The sequence below is a fragment of the Pipistrellus hanaki genome, assembly GCF_964339955.1.
Source record: "Pipistrellus hanaki genome assembly, chromosome: 2".
NCBI classification, from domain to species: Eukaryota; Metazoa; Chordata; class Mammalia; order Chiroptera; family Vespertilionidae; genus Pipistrellus; species Pipistrellus hanaki.
In genome coordinates this window covers 168,078,233-168,096,248 of record NC_140504.1, presented here as the reverse complement: position 1 = coordinate 168,096,248, position 18,016 = coordinate 168,078,233, and the positions used below count along the sequence as shown (strand labels likewise).

At 34.2% G+C, this 18,016-nt stretch overlaps 2 protein-coding genes across 11 annotated transcripts in view; one reads left to right on the top strand and one right to left on the bottom strand.

Moving 5' to 3' along the window:
* CC2D1B (coiled-coil and C2 domain containing 1B) overlaps positions 1–18,016 on the top strand; it is a 502,063-nt gene that overhangs the window by 419,348 nt on the left and 64,699 nt on the right. The window lies entirely within an intron of this gene.
* OSBPL9 (oxysterol binding protein like 9) overlaps positions 1–18,016 on the bottom strand; it is a gene marked incomplete at its 5' end in the record, with an annotated part of 108,616 nt that overhangs the window by 26,446 nt on the left and 64,154 nt on the right. For 6 of the 10 annotated variants that reach the window (XM_084872899.1, XM_084872896.1, XM_084872898.1 and 3 more), the window contains 4 exons: positions 11,504–11,554; positions 12,333–12,362; positions 13,429–13,476; positions 14,701–14,796. In XM_084872899.1, the coding sequence (XP_084729025.1) occupies positions 11,504–11,554; positions 12,333–12,362; positions 13,429–13,476; positions 14,701–14,796 (225 nt within the window). Of the gene's footprint in view, positions 1–1,694; positions 1,734–11,503; positions 11,555–12,332; positions 12,363–13,428; positions 13,477–14,700; positions 14,797–18,016 lie in introns of all 10 variants that reach the window. The other 4 variants (XM_084872897.1, XM_084872895.1, XM_084872903.1 and 1 more) reach the window with 1 other exon arrangement.

Below are 18,016 nucleotides of genomic sequence, written 5' to 3'. Positions count from 1 at the left end.
CTAGTAACTTTTCTTCCTAGAGGAAACTAAAACTCTAAGGTTAAGTAACTTGCCTAAGGTCAAAGCTAGTGAATGGCAAGGCTAGGTCCTAGCAGTCTAGGTCCAAGGCCCTAAATCCTTTCTTTCTTAAAAATAAAAACTCGCCGAAACCGGTTTGGCTCAATGGATAGAGCGTCGGCTTGGGAACTGAAAGGTCCCGGGTTCGATTCCGGTCAAGGGCATGTACCTTGGTTGCGGGCACATCCCCAGTAGGGGGTGTGCAAGAGGCAGCTGATCGATGACTCTCTCTCATCGATGTTTCTAACTCTCTATCTCTCTCCCTTCCTCTCTGTACAAAATCAATAAAATATATTTAAAAAATAAAAAATAAATAAAAAAATAAAAAATAAAAACTCAAGGAAAAATGCAATCATCCCCAAAAAAATGATTTAAATGTTTGTTTTCTGCAAGTTTAGATTTCCTATAGTTAGGGAATCTAGGTGTTTTAATTGCAAATGATCAAACATTTTTTGAATGCTTTCTAAAACTAGTTTTTAATATAAAAGTAACTAATTTTGGTTAGAGGGAAAAGAGATAAAGCAATTGACAACATGATTTTCCTTAGGGTCTTTGGGGACCATGAAATGCTAGACAACATATACAGTCTTTTTCCATGAGGATTACAAACTTATTTGATATCTCAGGAAGAAAGATTATATTACATTGCATTTATACCACATAATTGTATTATATCATCATGATTCAAACTTTGAACTCACATTGTGAAAAGAGAAATAAAAATTCTAATGTGTTTAATTCAAATTTTAAAAATATTTCTTTTATCTTTGCTTTCTTAAAAATATGCAAACATCATGGATATTTAAGTGTTTGGTTTTTTTTTCATTTTAACCCAAATATAAAGAAAACATCTTTTTAAGTATTGTATAATCATGAGATGGCTTTGAAGATTCCAGATTTCAGACAAGTGTCATTTGTCAAGTCTTAAGACAAAGAAAAGACTGCTTCAGAAACACAGTCTGAACAGAAGTCACTGAGTTACCATAAAACTAGGGTAGCTCAAACTACAAACCTTTAATCTCTAATTTTTATTTCCAGCTGGGAACAATAACATTTTCTTTTCTTTATAGAGAGGAAGTTGAACATAAGGGAAGAGTAAAAAAATAAACCGAGGAGGAGGAAAGAAGATGTCTGTAAATCAAAAAGTTTATGTTCCAACAAAAATGCAATAATACAGTATCAATGCTAGTTCACACACACACTCACAAAGATGAGAAAATAAATCTATAAACATATTTAAATAGATTAAGATGTGTCTCAATATACCCTTCCCCCTCTGCTTTCATTTGAGAACAAAGTTGACTAGAAATGCAGCATTGTGAGTTATGCCTTATTTAGTCATAAAAGATGCATATTCATACCATGATTAATCCTTCAAGTTAACACATGCAAAGTGATTCAATCTGGACCGACATTTAGAAAAATGTTAAGATCAACGTTTCCCCTCCAAATGATTGCTGAAAGATGGGCAACTTTAGGAGCTCAAGGAAAATTGCAAGAGTAAACAACAAAAAGCAATGAGTAGGTGAAAAGAAGAATTTGCGTTGAAAAAGAAGAAGAAATTCAGGCTTCTCCTGACATAACTGGTTATAATGCTCTGCAGAATTAAAGGGAAACAAAGATTAGATTAAACTTACTATAATTCCATCTGCGTGCTTCTCCGCATTACACTGGTCCTTAAGGAGAAATGTTAAAAATATTAACTTCATTCTCTCATTTAAGCAACTCCTGTGTATTTTCTTCCCTATTAAGTAAGCTTATTTTATCAGGTAATGAACAATGTTAGAAAACTACTTTTTTGCTTCCACTAAGATTTTAATTCCATTTGTACATTCCTAACCAAACATAATTTTATCACTGGCTACACAATAATCAACACCAACAGCAAGGCAATTATTTTTCCTTCTAAGCATTTAATTAAGATGATTGTAGAAATATCCTATTGAACTGTATATTCTCCTTGGTACCAATGATTAAATGTAGATATGCTAATTTAGGATTGAAGACAATATTTCTGGGTTCAATACTAAATGCCCCAAACTCTAACTGTACTTTTTTTTTTTTAATTTTTTATTGTACTTTAAAGGTATGACAATCGTGTACCCTTAAAAACTTAGACTAGACACTATTTCCCATATTCGGACTGTTGGCCCAACAATTATAACTTTTCTAAATAGATTACCTGATTTTGCTCTCAGTAAACATAATCATTATATTCATGGAAATGATATAGGAGCTAACTCATTTATTCCATCAACTCTATAAGGTAGGTACTATCTTTTTTTTAAGATATATTTTTATTAATTTCAGAGAGGAGGGGAGAAGGAGAGAGAAATATCACTGATGAGAATAATGGATCAGCTGCCTCTTGCATGCCCCCTACTGGGGATCAAACCTGGAACCTGGGCATGTGCCCTTGACCAGAATCGACCTGGGACCCTTCAGTCCACAGCTGATGCTCTATCCACTAGCCAAACCAGCTAGGGCAGTAGATAGTATCTTAATCCTTAGGTATTTGAGGGTGACAGTGGTGGAAAGTTAACTACCCATTATTGTTTTTACTCAGACAGCATATTTAAACTTTAAATAAAACTAATGAGAGTTTTAACTTCATATAATCAGGAAGTTTTCAAGTGTTAACAGAAACTAATATTTGGTCTTGGTTTTAAAAATAATGGCCAAGTTTTATTTTATTTATTGATAACTTTTACTTTTTTAATTACTGAGCTTACTCAGAAATCTACATATGGAAGGGTCAAACAAGAGCAATTTGAAAATTTGAGGATGCTTTTTAATAAATTTTTTAAGTGTATGTACAGAAAAGAATTAACAATGCAAGCCTAAAATAGCTATCCTTAGAAAAGCCTGCTTGTCTAGTTGTTTTGGCTGGTGTCAAGGAAATTCTGTTTCAGGAGGGTTTCCACTACCCTAACTGATAAGGGTAGCTGACTGTTGCCTAAACAATACTGTTTATTTTGAACACCTGCTTTCGTTCTGGAAGTCTGGAATCTTGGTAAATGCAAAACAGAGCTTATGTGACAAACCTCCAATAAAAACCTTGGGTGTTGAAAAAGCAAACATATAACATCTTGCATTTTGAATCTCGGATGAACTTCCCTGATAAACAACAATCACATGTGCTGTCAGTTTGTTGCTGCAAGTATTCAGCACATGCTGAATTACTCCACCGGAAGAAGACTCTTGGAAGCTTGTGCCTGGTTTCCTCCGATTTTGCCCCATGTGCTTTCTACCTTTGCTGAGTTTGCTGTAATACATCATAGCTCTTGGCATACTCAGTGTCTTATAAGTCCACCAAGTAAATCACCAAACTATGTGGTTTTGTGAACCTTTGACTCAATGCATATCTTTTGTATATATCTGAGAATAACTGCATTTTGATACCTACATAATTCATGTTGGGATTTCCTCCTTTATTTGCACAACTGAACTAACTATACATTGAGATTATCCAAAGTTTCAGAAATTTTAATAGAATCAGTTGAAAATAAACTATTGAGAATTAAATAGAAAGAAATTTAGTTTCTTATTCAGGTGATACTTTAATTTACTTTTAGCTTTCCCCTATTAATTTCTGAATATTAAAAATTATTTTTCCAAAGGACTTCTTAGTAATGTTATATACTTGTGGTAGATTAAATTTTTCAAAAATGGCCTCAACATGATAAGAATTCCTGTCTCCTACCCTTGAAATTGGGTGGGCTTTTTAACAGTCTCTACTAATATGTATAGCAGAAGTGACTATGGGTGACTTCTGCAACAGGTCATGGAAATGCCACAACCGTTTACCTTGTTTTCTTAGAACTCAGCTACCACATGTGAGAAAGCCCAAGTGGCAGTGAAGAGGACTATATGGAGAAGAACCCAGACCCCCAGCCAATTTCCTAGGTATGCATCATGCTGAAAGTGGGTTCTCTGACCTCCCTCTTCATTACTCTCCCCCCCGCTCAATCAAGCCACATAAGTGACATTGCATAAAGCAGAAACAAGTCTTGAGGCCTATTCAAATTAAAGATTTGGGAGCAAAACAAATTATGGTGCCTTTTTAAGACACTGAGTTTGGGGGTGCTTTGTTATGCAACAATAGAACACTCATATATTCTATTATATTATCTAAGAAAAGCACCACTTATAATTCTGATTTAATTTTTTTAAAAACTTAAATATATGACCATTTGCCCCCCAAAATGTTCTTGATTAGTAATGCATGCTATTTACAGAGAATTTTAAATTGGTTTTTATAATTTTTGTTACTATTGTTTGTCATTTAAGGCGGAATCAAATCTATATAAACCCACTGACTATCAAATGCCTTACTGTCAATCCATTCCCATCATGAACTTTAGGGAGTTTGTTCTATTACTTAAAAAGGCTTACACTCCCCATTCACCCACCCCGACTTCCACCTTTCTTTTTGTTATTTGTTGTTTTGGAAGTAAACCACAAATTACCTTTTATTGGGATCAGTTAATGCTAAATCTCAAGTATTATTGAACCAAAGATTCAATTGAATTCAATATGAATCATGTAAATGAAACAAAGAAATGGTCCAATGCTACTTCCCACTTAAATTATGTTTTAAGTGCTTATTAAACCCTTAATACAATAGCTATTCTCTTCTCTGGACATACCAGCATGCCTGTGTTCTAGAAGTATGACAGTGAACACATAATTTGGGAAGACTTTTGATCAGAATTGCACTCTAATTATTTTTAAAACCATGCATACCCCCCAAGAAATATACATGAAATATATCCCCATTTTTCTAATGAAGCAATGTAGTTTAGTGAATACTTTTTAAATTATGTACTTATGAATTTACTATAAAATAAATTTTCTAATTCAAGTTTGATGAGATTCAACAAATTCAGCTGTGACAACTGAATATCCACATGAAAAAAATAAGTACATTTGGACCCTGTACCTCATACCACAAAGATTAACTCAAAGTGGGTCATAGACCTAAATGTAAGAGCTAAAACTATAAAACTCTTAGAGAAAAACACAGGACTAAGTCCTAGTGACCTTGGATTAGGCAATGATTTCTAAAGAAGCCATCAAATGCACAAGTCGCAGAAGATTGTTAAGTTGGACTTCATGAAAATTAAAAAATTGCATGCTTCTAAAGATAGCTGTATCAAGAAAGTGAAAGACAACTCAAAGACTTAAAGAAAAATCTATAAATCACATATCAAATAAGGACTTGTATGCACAATATGAAAAATCATCCTTACAACTTAATAAACAACTCAACTAAAAAATGGGTAAAGAATTTGAATAGATATTTCTCCAAAGATGATGTATGATTGCTAACAGGAACATGAAAAGATGTTCAACATCATTATTCTTCACAGAAATGCAAATGAAAACCACAATGAGATATCACTACAATGACTGTAATAAAAAAGACAATAATAAATGTTGATGGGAATGTGGAAAAAAGGGAACCCTTATACATTGCCAGGGGGAAAGTAAAATGATATGGCTGCTTTGGGAAATGTTTAGCAGTTTCTTAAGAAATTATACAGTTACCATATGACCCAGAAATACCACTCTTAGGTATATATTGAAGAGAAATGAAAGTATATATCCATACAAAAACATTATAGGCAAATGGTCTTAACAGCGGTATTCATTATGGCCCCCAAAATGAAAACAATCCAATTATTCATCAACTGATGAATGGATAAACAAAACGTAGTGTATCCATTCAATGAAATATTCAGCAAAATTTCTTTTTAAAGTCCTGATACATGGATGAACCTTGAAAACATGCTAAGTGAAAAAAGCCAGTCACAAAGGACTACATGATTTATGATACTAAATACATGAAATATCCAAAACAGGCAAATTTAGAGACAGAAAGCAGATCAGTGATTGACGGAGATTAGAAGCAGCACAGGGTAGTGAGAAGTATAGCGAAAGAGTACCTAACAGTCATGTTATCTCTTTTGAGGTGATAAAAATGTGCTAAAATTAGGTTACAATGATGGTTGCACAACTTTGTAATTACACTAAAAACCACCCTATATAATAAAACCCTAATATGCAAATTAACTAAACAGAATGACCAGTTGCTATTATGTGCACTGACCACCAGGGGCAGACACTCAATACAGGAACTGCCTCCGATGGGGGGCAGCTCTTGCATTGAGCATCTGCTGGCAGAGGATGGAGCCAGCCAGAGGGTGGCACCAGGCCACCAGCCAAGGTGGGTGCCAGCAGAGCCCCCAATCACCCTGCCCACTGGCTACCCCACAGAGGGCCCTGATCACTGGCCAGTCCTAGGGTCTCTACCCTATTGGAAACAGGCTCTTAGATTTAAAAATTAAAACCTGACAAGGCTACTCTAAAACCTTTTTCTAACACTGAAAAAGCAGAATGATGCAGCAATGACATGCATGGCCTCTGGCTTGCACATTTTGTGATCAGCCCTGATTCTGACACTTATAACTGTGTGACAAAGCCAATTACTTAACTTCTCTCTGCTTCAGTTTTTCCACCCGGAAGATGGGGAAATGGTACTACTGCCTCAGAAGGATCATGCTATATACTATCGATACTTTTTATAATCAGGGCAAGAAAATGTAGCTGCCCATACAACAGCAAGATGCCTTTCACCTGTATGAAAAGTATAGTCACTGGTGCATGCAGTGTCCTGGATTGTGAGAGAGATGTCCAACTGCTGGTTAAGATCTGACATCCCCCAGGGGTTCTCGATTGTGAGAGGATGCAGGCCAGGCTAAGGGACCTCCCCGCAATCCCTGTGCATAAAATTCGTGCACCGAGCCTCTAGTTAAAGTATACTCTTTAAATTAGTGAACCTTATGGTATATAAATTATATATCAATAAGCCTTAATGAATACATATTAATGAAAATATAAAGTTTATGCAGAAAATTGTTCTAAAGAGAGAACCTGGGATCTAAAGACAATTTAAATATACAGTCTATTTTAAAAGTATCTAGTGACCACTTACTTCTGAAAGGATAATATAGACCTGTGCTGCCGAAACCGGTTTGGCTCAGTGGATAGAGCGTCTGCCTGCAGACTGAAAGGTCCCGGGTTCGATTCTGGTCAAGGGCATGTACCTGGGTTACGGGCACATCCCCAGTAGGAGGTGTGCAAGAGGCAACTGATCGATGATTCTCTCTCATCGATGTTTCTAACTCTCTATCCCTCTCCTTTCCCCACTGTAAAAAAATCAATAAAATATATTAAAAAACAAAAAAACAATATAGACCTGTGCTGTCCAGTTTGGTAGTCGCTAAGTCACATGTAGCTATTGAGCACTTAAAGTATGGGCTAGTTCACAGTGTAAAATAAACCTAGAATTAGTAAAGACTTAGTACAAAAAACAAAACACCAAAACCAAATATCCCACAAAAAAAAGCCCACAAAGATTATGAACTATCTCATTAATTTTCACAGAGTCGTCAGATTATTATGATCTCTGAACGCAAAATAATATGGTCACTCCGTGTGTGTGTGTGTGTGTGTGTGTGTGTGTGTGTATGTATTAGAGGCCTGCTGAATAAATTTGTGCATAGGTGGGGTCAGGCCAGCCTGGCCAGGGGGAGGGAACATTTGCAGTTGGCTGGCCTGCCTGCAGGTCAAACTCCTGGTCGAGGGGACAGTTTGCATATTAGCCTTTTATTATACAGGATATACACTGAGTGGCCAGATTATTATGCGTTCAGAGATCATAATAATCTGACCACTCAGTGTATATTAATGACATGTTAAAATGATATTTTGGACCTACTTGGTTAAATAAACTACATTAATAAAATTAATTTTGTTTATATAGTTGTAGGATATGTTCATATCAACTAATCTTTTTAAAAATATATATATATTTTTATTTGATTTTAGAAAGGAAGGAGGGAGAGAGAAATATCAATGATGAGAGAGAATCCTTGATTGGCTGCATCCTGCATGCCTCACACAGGGGATTGAATCCATAACATATGCCTTGACCACGGAATTGTACCATGACCTCCACGGTTCTTAGGTAGACGCTCAACCACTGAGTTATACAGGCCGGGCTCACCTAATCTTGATGAAGAGCTGGTCAAGTCCCCAACTGTAGGATCCTCCCAGATTAGGTGTACCGGTTAATAATAGTGGATTTTGTCATCAAAGAAAGCACAATAATTTCAAGAGAAACATCAAAAGTGCTTTATTCAAAGAAATGTCCATCACTAGCTACAGATTTCTCCATCTTTCGGGTAATTTATGGATACCGTCCCAATAAAAATTTGTTTTGAGGCAAACCATTCAGAGATCCAATTTTCCACTTCGTATGTTTTGAAGTGCTGCTTAGAAAGTGTGTGTGCCATCAATTGGAACAAGTGGTAATCTGAAGGAGCAAGGTCTGGTGAATACATCAGGTTAATACTTCCCAGGCAAGATCTTTTTTTTTTTTTTTTTTTATGTTACAAAAAGACACTAGCTTTAATATTAAAAAAAAAAACCTATGGTTTTTTTTTAATTGATTATGGTCTCACATAATTGTCCTTATTCCCCCATTCCCATCCCAAACCCCTCCCTAGATATGCCCCCCCCTCCAACCCCCGTTGTCCATGGCCACTGACTAGGCCCATATGTATGTACACAAGTCCTTTGGTTGATCTCTGCCCCTTTCCCCCATCCTCCCTTACTTTCCCTCCAGACAAGATCTTTTAACTGGTTTTAAAGTGTGTGATGGTACGTCACCATGAAGCAAAGCTACTTTGCTATGTCTACTGGAACATTTTAGTCGTTTCACGATCAAAGCATGGTTCAAACTGATTATTTGTTGTCGGTAGTGATCAGTATTAACGATTTCACCTCTTTTAGAAGCTCAGAATACAAACCTTCCTGATCCCACCAAACGCAGAGCATTGTCTTCTTTCTGAAGCGATTTGGCCTTGCAGTCGATGTTGATGGTTGACCTGGATCAATCCATGATTTTGTGTGTTTGGGATTCTCAAAATCCACTTTTCATCGCCAATCACAATTCGATGCAAAAAGGCTTCCTTTTGTGTCGTTGAAGCAAAATTTTACTGATGACTTTTCGGTTTTTCATTTGTCTTTCGTTCAGTTGATGTGGCACCCATTTTTCTTACTTTAAAATCTTTCCCATTGCTTGTAAACGGTCGGAAATTGTTTGCTGAGCAACATTTAATCTTTCTGCAAGTTGTTTTTTAGTTTGACATGCTTCTTCATCCAATAATGCTTGTAATTGTTGGTCTTCAAACTTTTTCGGTTGACCTGGATGGATGTTCTTTATCTTTCACATTGAAATCATCACTTTTAAAGCATTTAAACCAGTGTTCACAAGTATCTTGAGATGGAGCATGTTCACCATAAGCTTTCTGAAATATATAACTTTTAGCAGCACTTTTCTTCAAAATTAAATAATGAATTAAAACTTCCTGCAAATGCTCTTTTTTGGGCATGAAATTTGACATTTAAAAAAATATATATATTTTAATGATTTTTTTATAGAGAGGAAGGGAGAAGGATAGAGAGTTAGAAACATCGATGAAAGATAAACATGGATCAGCTGCCTCCTGCACATCTCCTCTTGGGGATGTGCTGCAACCAAGGTACATGGCCTTAACTGGAATTGAACCTGGGACCTTTCAGTCCACAAGCCAATGCTCTATCCACTGAGCCAAACTGGTCAGGGCAAATTTGACATTTTTAAATGTAAAAATATCTATGATGTTAACACCTTCAGCAAATTTGACATATGAAGTTTTAAAGTTTGTTGTCAATACAACAAAATAACATACATATCAAATTGCATATATATCAAATAACATACATATCAAACTGCCTATAATTACATATGTGTAACTCCATCTATTGAAAAAATCCGCATTATTAACCAGTACACCTATAATCTCTGCTTTTTCTCTCCTCTGCCCCTCACTTCCTCTGCAGTTCCCTATGAGTGGTCACTAGCTATCTCTATTGGTACACAGGAAGAAATAAGTCTAACACAGCCCACCTGAAAATCCCACTGAACGAGTGGTGCTCAGGCTTTGCTACATAGTAAAACCTCCCAGAAATTTTAAACTCCCAGTGCCAGGTGATATCCCATACCAATTGTAACAGAATATGAGAGATGGGTAGCCAGGTATCAGAACTGTTAAAGATGCCCAGGGTGACTCCAATGTGCAGCAAAAAGTTTGGGAACCAATGCTCTAATAATTATTTAGAATTTCTAAGATGAAAGAACCAAAACTGGTAGGAGCTTAAACTTCTACCCATAGCATGTTGGCTCTAAGTAGCTAATACTAAACTGACCCAGAATAATAAAAGTATCAAATCAGCTATCTTCTTATATCCCTTTGGGGGTCTTATAAGGTAATATTTCAAACTAGCTGATTCCAATATTTTATTATCCTACTAGAAGAATAGTCCTCCAAAGTGGCTAGTATATCAATCTATATTTCCATCAGTATTAGATTGAAGTTCTCCCATTTTTACCAGCATGTGACAATGTCATTTAAAATTTTATGCCATACTAAAATTATTTAATTTAACTGACATTTATTTAGGACTTGTTGTATACCTGCTATAAGAGCATTAAAATTGCTAATTCATTTAAGTCTCAAACCATCATTAAGAGTACAGGTACTATTGTTATCCACATTTTATATAGGAGATCAAAGCACAGAGAGGATGAATAAACTTGCTCATGTGGTGAAGCAAGGATTCAAACCCATGCACCTAAAAATAATATAATGCTGCCTCCCATTGTTATTTTAAACCCCCATATCTTAATCAGTTTAAAATAGTCAGATTTACACAGATTAATTTATAAGGCACAACAGAAATGTGGCTAAAAAAATCACACATACAGTGAAAAAACTAAACCATGTAACCATGAAAAATTATGTATTAGAAAAATTCATTCAAAATTCACAATTATTTATCAGGCCCCCACTATGTGGCAGACAACCGTTCTAGGCACTGAGGATAGAGTGCCATTGTGGGTAATACAGTGATAGTATGAACAATAATTCAAAATATATTTTATTTCATGAATACTGAACAGCAATTTTAAATAGTGGTTCATTAATGTAGTTTAGTACCAGAAAAAATCTGTAACACAATTTTAAAAAATATATCTTGATTATACTCTTCATTATAAATGAGAAAAAGACATCTACTGAAATTTAATTACTTTTCTTGTTAAAAGAAACATTTTTTTGTTAAAGGTTTTACAAACTATGTCCCCATTTCAAGCAGGCACGTGCTAATAGGTAACATCCAAACACAACAGCTGTTCAATAGTACCAAGAACCCAACAATACAATTTACTGGAGAAAGGTACACATTTCAGAACTGAGATTTTGGCTTTTAAAGAAAAACATAATTACAATTTTTAAATGACATTAAAACCAAGTAATCCAAAGTAAAATTTACTTACTTTAGCAATCTGCAGCAACACAATGCAGTGTTTAATTGATTCTACCATGCTCTATAAAAACAAAACACTAATTTTAGGCTCTTGCCCTGGATAAAATGGTCAAATGGTGTTAAAGCTCAATATATAAAAATGAATTAAAATATACAGGGTTTAAGGTCTATACTATAAAAGCAACACCCTCTCTGGATATCCAGTGGGTTTTAATATGCTGATAGTGTCAAATGAAGTTGTTATTAGCAATTCTACAAATTGTTAAGGAATGCCAAAAAATGTTAACCTAGACTGAATAATATCTTAACGATCTTCAACACTTTAAACTGAATTAACTTCCAAATTCTTAGATCAACAGCTGGCAACCCACCGTAAATTTCTATAACATCCATTCAAGACTTTTATGGAATTATGGAGAGTAAGGATCCTATCAAAATATTGGTGAACGTGGAATACTATTTTGCCTGTTTTTAAATGCAAATCTTAATAGTAGACCATTATATAATGTCAGAAAACTGGGACACTAGAAAACTCGAATTATGATATATTTTAATTTAAAAAAGAGAATACACGCTGTGGATATATGACACCTTTTATCCAAGGATCTCAAATAGACAAGACCAGAAAAAGATAAAATGGCACACAGAGTCAATTTCAATTAGAGGAATTATTCATTTAAATTCCTTTAAAAAACAATAGTTATTAAAATACCCTTGCAAAAATTCATAAAATTAAATTTTAAATTGCCCTTATTAATAAGAGGAGCAGCTTAAAATAGAAATAACATTTCAAAGTACTTTTTAACACAAAGGCAGAATTTATGAAACACATAACTTACATTTGTTGTCTCTTTGAGAGTCTCAATTTTCTGTGAAAAATAATATTTAAACAGAAATAATCAGAAGCACAAAGAGGTATGACTGTTTTTTTTACTGGTTAGTCATTTAAAGAATTTTACCAAAATGTACTCATTACTCTGAGTGCAGGTAGGCTGGGAAGGGAGTATTTTTGGTTAGACCTCGTGTTTTTCTTTCTTTTTTTTTTAATTTAAATCAAATATTTAGTTTAAGAATTCAGACATTTTATGAATTAGATCCTCAAATAAAATCATGTGATTCCATTAATAACTTGTAAAAATAATATAAAACTTTTATTCCTTACATAAAATAAGTTTTTTCTATAAATCCACTTTGTGATTTTAAAATACTTATTTTAGAATCACCTCAAATTTTGCTAAGCTGTTTAAAAATGACATAGTACTAAGTTCTAAAACTAAGACTGGAAGGCGAGCCACACATGAAATACTGCTATAACCAAGTGTAAAAGCCAATTGCAAGACTATGGTCAACAGAAGTGGAAACAAAGTTGCATTAGGAAAATTAGTCATAGATAGAAAAAATGTACATTAGAAAAAGAAAATAATATTCAAACTATAAAGTAGCTGTTAGAAATCCAGTAGCAGGACTAAAATTAAAGCAACACTTATTTTGTTTACTCATGTGTGGCTTCTTGTTTATTCTGAAAATTCTTGCCGGTTGGTTTCATCATATCTTAAATGACCCCATGTAAATTTAATAACTTTCTACCTTCAACATGATACCGGAAGAGAAAAAAAACTTACTCCTAGGAAGGTGGTACTTATAAAAAGGGTATCATATTAAAATTTTGTGCATTGCCCTTTTGTTTAGTTATGAAACCATATAAAAATTCAGCACAAAACTCCCCTTGAAGGCTATGTGGCAGTAGTATTATAATAGGTCAATAGCAGTCAATAACACTGAGGTTCTTCTGTTATTTCTCCAAAATGCTCTTCAATTTAAAAAAATTAAAGTAAAATCATGAGGTTACCTCTCTCTGTTCATCATCTTTGCAGTTTGTCATAAAAAAGCTACAGGATTAAAAAAGATGATTATAGAGTAAAATCATGAAGTTACCTTTCTCTGTTCATCATCTTTGCAGTTTTGAAGTTTGTCATCAAAAAGCTACAGGATTAAAAGAATGATTATAGAATTTAGCCATGTTACTACATTGTGCACATTTACTAAACATAGAAAAGCGAAGTTTAGTTCTTACGCACACTTCTTCCAATGATGATTTATATGTATTTTCAAAATAACGTATTTTTTTCAAGGCATTGTACCAATTCAAATTCTACTGAATTATTTTAAATTATCTACTGGATTAATTACACTGGTGAAATCACAAATAAAATGTGACTTTTAAGAACTTAAAATAATAATTCAAACCTAAGTTTTTTCTACTTTGTCCACCTCTTTATCTTTATCAACACCTCTTTTTTCTTCCCAGGACCTTTGGCTATATTTAATTTTAAAGTAGAAACAGAAGAAGACAATTTCAATAATAAAGAAAGTAGAGAATCACTTCTCCCAATCGCCACGTCCCCAGTTTGAAAAGGGAAGGCCTGCCCTCGCCAATTTGGCTCAATGGACGGAAAGGTCCAAGTTCCATTCTGATCAAGGGCACATGCCTGCTCAATCTCCAGCCCTGGTTGTGGCACATGTAGGAGGCAACCAATTGATATTTCTCTCTCTCCCTGTCTCTCCCCCTCCTTTCTACTCGCTCTAAAAATTTTAACAAAAGCAAGACTTCAGATATAAAGCTACTTAAAGTTTACCACTTTCACAGAATTTAAAAAAAAAAAAAAAAAAATATATATATATATATATATATATATTTTATTGATTTTCCACAGAGAGGAAGGAAGAGGGATAGAGAGCTAGAAATGTCGATGAAAGAGAAACAATGACCAGCTGCCTCCTGCACACCCCCTGCTGGGGATGTACCCGCAACCAATGTACATGCCCTTGACCGGAATCAAACGTGGAACCTTTCAGTCCACAGACCGAGGCTCTATCCACTGAGCCAAACCGGTTTTGGCCGCTTTCACAGAATTTTTAAACAGAATGTGAAACTAATCTTGTCTTGCTTTCTTCTTATTATGTCTATTTACCTTTTTAATGACCAAAAAAGTACATTATGTACATATACCATTTACCAATATTATTATATTTAAAGATTTTTGAAATTAAGTCACCAATATCTTTTAATAAGTCAGCTTTAAAAATTAGTGAAGAATCACATAGTATTGGAAATTAATATCAAATCAATAACCGTTTTTACTCAAAAATCAAGCTCAGTAACATCTGCTACTTTAGATCAATTCAATATATAAACGAATGCCATACCTTTAATTGTTCTATCAAGATTTGCAGGTAAGCATCAGCCTCTGTAAGTTTTTTATCAAAGTCTTGGACGCTAGGAACAAATCCTGAATCCAAACCCTAGAGAAAAAGAAAATTTACAATAAATCTAGCAGTACCTAAGCAACACTTAATAGTACAAAAGATACTTTATCATCACACATGATATTATAATTTTAAAATAAAAAATGTAAATACAGTACTTTTACACAAATTTGTTTTGAAATTACTTAAATTCTCTAAGGACAATGGTACATCAAATCGCCTCATGAACTTCTAGCACTACTCCCTTGTCATCAATTAACATGTGCTGGTGCTCAAATTCAGATTCATCTTGCTATTCAGAATCACTTTCTTTTCTCCCAAAAAGCCCCATAAAGGCTCCCAGTCACCTCCAGAGCAATGTAGTAATGCAGCTAAAGGAACATACACAAAACAGCCTACATAACCTATTTTCCCTCTACTTTTTGTTCGGTCCATCCCTCCAGTCCTTTAATCTTAACTTCATATTCTCACTACTTAGTTCTCCAGGTCCTTAACCCACCTCATTAGTTCTGTTTTCCTCCTTCTCCTATTTAAAAGAAGAAAAAAAAAATAACCTAAAAATTCTTACTTTGTCTAAGAAGAGTACTGTAAGTGAAAGTGACAACACTTCTGTCTTAATCAAGTTCCCTACTCACTTTCATCCTTGGCATAAACACTACACTCTGGACAAGGCGTAAATGTTTATTTATTTAGAGGACCCATTTATTTTTCAGTTTAACAGTCTGGTATTAGCATGTCCTACTTTTTGTACCCCAAAATTTATAAGTTCTAAGAGCATGGGATTCCTATTTTTTAACTCTCCTTACTCAAAAGAAACTTTTGAATTCTTAAATTATCTCTTATATGAAAAACATCAGTTGTGGGTGTAAAAGACAAAACAGTTGAAGTTTGAACAAGACTATCAGCTTGCCATATTTGCATGCTCAGATGTCCTGCAGTTAAACTGGGAAATAAGGGTCTGGAACCACTAATATCACATTCCAACCCAGCCACAAAACTCTGTAAATGGGTGAAAAATAGTGGTTCAACCTACTATATACTTGACTCTCACCTGTCATATCTTCCCTACCTTTGGCCAACATATAATGATCATTTTCACATTCTTCATTTTGGTAAACTGAGGTCAGAATTCTCTTTTTATTACACCAATTCCTCATCTTTGCATAACACTTTAACCACTACTGAAGCACTTCCACAGCCATTATCTTAAACACCAGATTGAATGATATAGCATTATGGAAACACCAATGGGTTGGCAAACCTGGTTTCTAATTGCAGCTCAGTCACTAACAGGCATTGTCTCTCTAAGCTGCTGTTTTCTCACCTGACAAATATAGGTGGCCTCTCCTACTATATTAATGTGGCAGCTACTACCTCTATTAAGAACATATTGTTACTAACACTATCAATTACTACTATTAGTATTGTTGCTCTTTCTAAACTAAAATTTAAATTCTGAATCAAAACAATAAAAACAAAACAAAACAAAAACCTATTTAGTCCAAGGGAAAATCAATGCATTCTCTTTTTCAAATTCAAAGGCAATAAATTGCCTATATTTTACATACATGCCTACATTTTTACATGTATGTAAAGAAACTGCTTGAAATTAGTATTGGAAAGCCTCTTCCCAATGAGAGATGTCATATATAAAAACAAAACGTAAGGGAAAAAAATCATAAACTATGTATGCAAAATCCAGATATATTTATAAAAGTGTGGCTAAGTAGCTTCATTTTCAAAGGTAACTCAAAAAACTTCCTATTAGAAACATTTATTATGTGCAGTATGATAATAACAGATGTGGAAAGGAAGGATAAATCTCACATTTCAGAGTGACTGTTGTACTATTCTTAGAAAGGAGTAAGTTATTTCCATGTTACTGTACCACCACCCCCACCCCCACCCCAAAAAATTAGAAGGACTGCTTGGCTTGGTTTTTGTTTTGTTTTACAAAGAATATAATATTATCAATAATTTAATTATAAAACCCAGTTAAAATCAGCTAAATACATTGTTCTTGTTTAACGGCACATTCAAAATGAATAAAAGGTGAAGCATCTTAGAAAGTGATTTCTAAGAACTTTCCCTCTTTTGAATCCACTTAGAACTACCATTGTAAAATCTAATTAACCTACCCTTTTGAACAACCCTTACCACTAAAAGTCTCTAGTTAATACATAGAAACAAATTAGATTTAAATTACTGAGATTTAAACTCACATAAATTAATTCTTCAAAAACAACCCTTTGAACTTCACCTTGGCTCTTTTCTCAGTCCTACCTCTAGTCTACCACAACATTCCTACACTGTCAGAATAAACTCCACATGGCACAACATCCAAGTCGAAGATCTACTCAGCAACCCATCTCTCTGTATAAAATGTATGATAGAAGGTTTATTACAACAGTTATTAGCTTAAAATCCCAGAACTGGCCTAAACTCCTCTGCACAGTAATCCATAAATCTTTGGTGTACTTTAAAAAGAAAATCTACATATATAGTTGCCCATATGCAATCAATAAAATGACATTTACAAATTTATCAATAACATAGACAAGGCGTTTACAAATTTATCAGTTAACACAGACAAGGAACAGATAGTAATTTTCTCAAATCTAGAAAAATGCACTAGGAGAAATACAACTTTTCACTATAAATTGACTTATAGTACATAGATAGAATCAAAGCCACCTAGTTCAACCTCCCACTCATAGAAGTGACTTTTATAATATCTTTGAAAGTCATCTAATATCTTTGCTTGAGTATCTAAATACAAGGAACTTATTACCTCCTAACAGACTTTTTCATAAGAATTCTCCTCTTTCCATTCAGCATTTACAATGGAAGATACAACACTTATTTATATCCTCTTTAGTGGAGTTTTATTTTAAAACCTATCATAAAAAATACAATATAGTCCTTTACTATGTTAATAGTGGTCTCTTTGAAAATAACTTAGAACATGGCAGACCCTTTAAGACAGTGTGACTTCATACTTCAAATTAATTAAACAACCTATATATTTTAAATAAATCTCAATCTGCAGGCTGAGAATCAAGCAGATATACTTTCTGGTACTCTATTCACCTTATCGAACATCTATCACATTTTATCTTAAGTTAAATATTTAAGTAATTGACTTATCAAATTAACTCCATGAGGGTGGGAACTGTGTCATTCAACAGTATACCTCCAGGACTAGCTCAGTGTCAATGACTGTTGTGGCACTGACTACAGCCATGTGGCAACTACT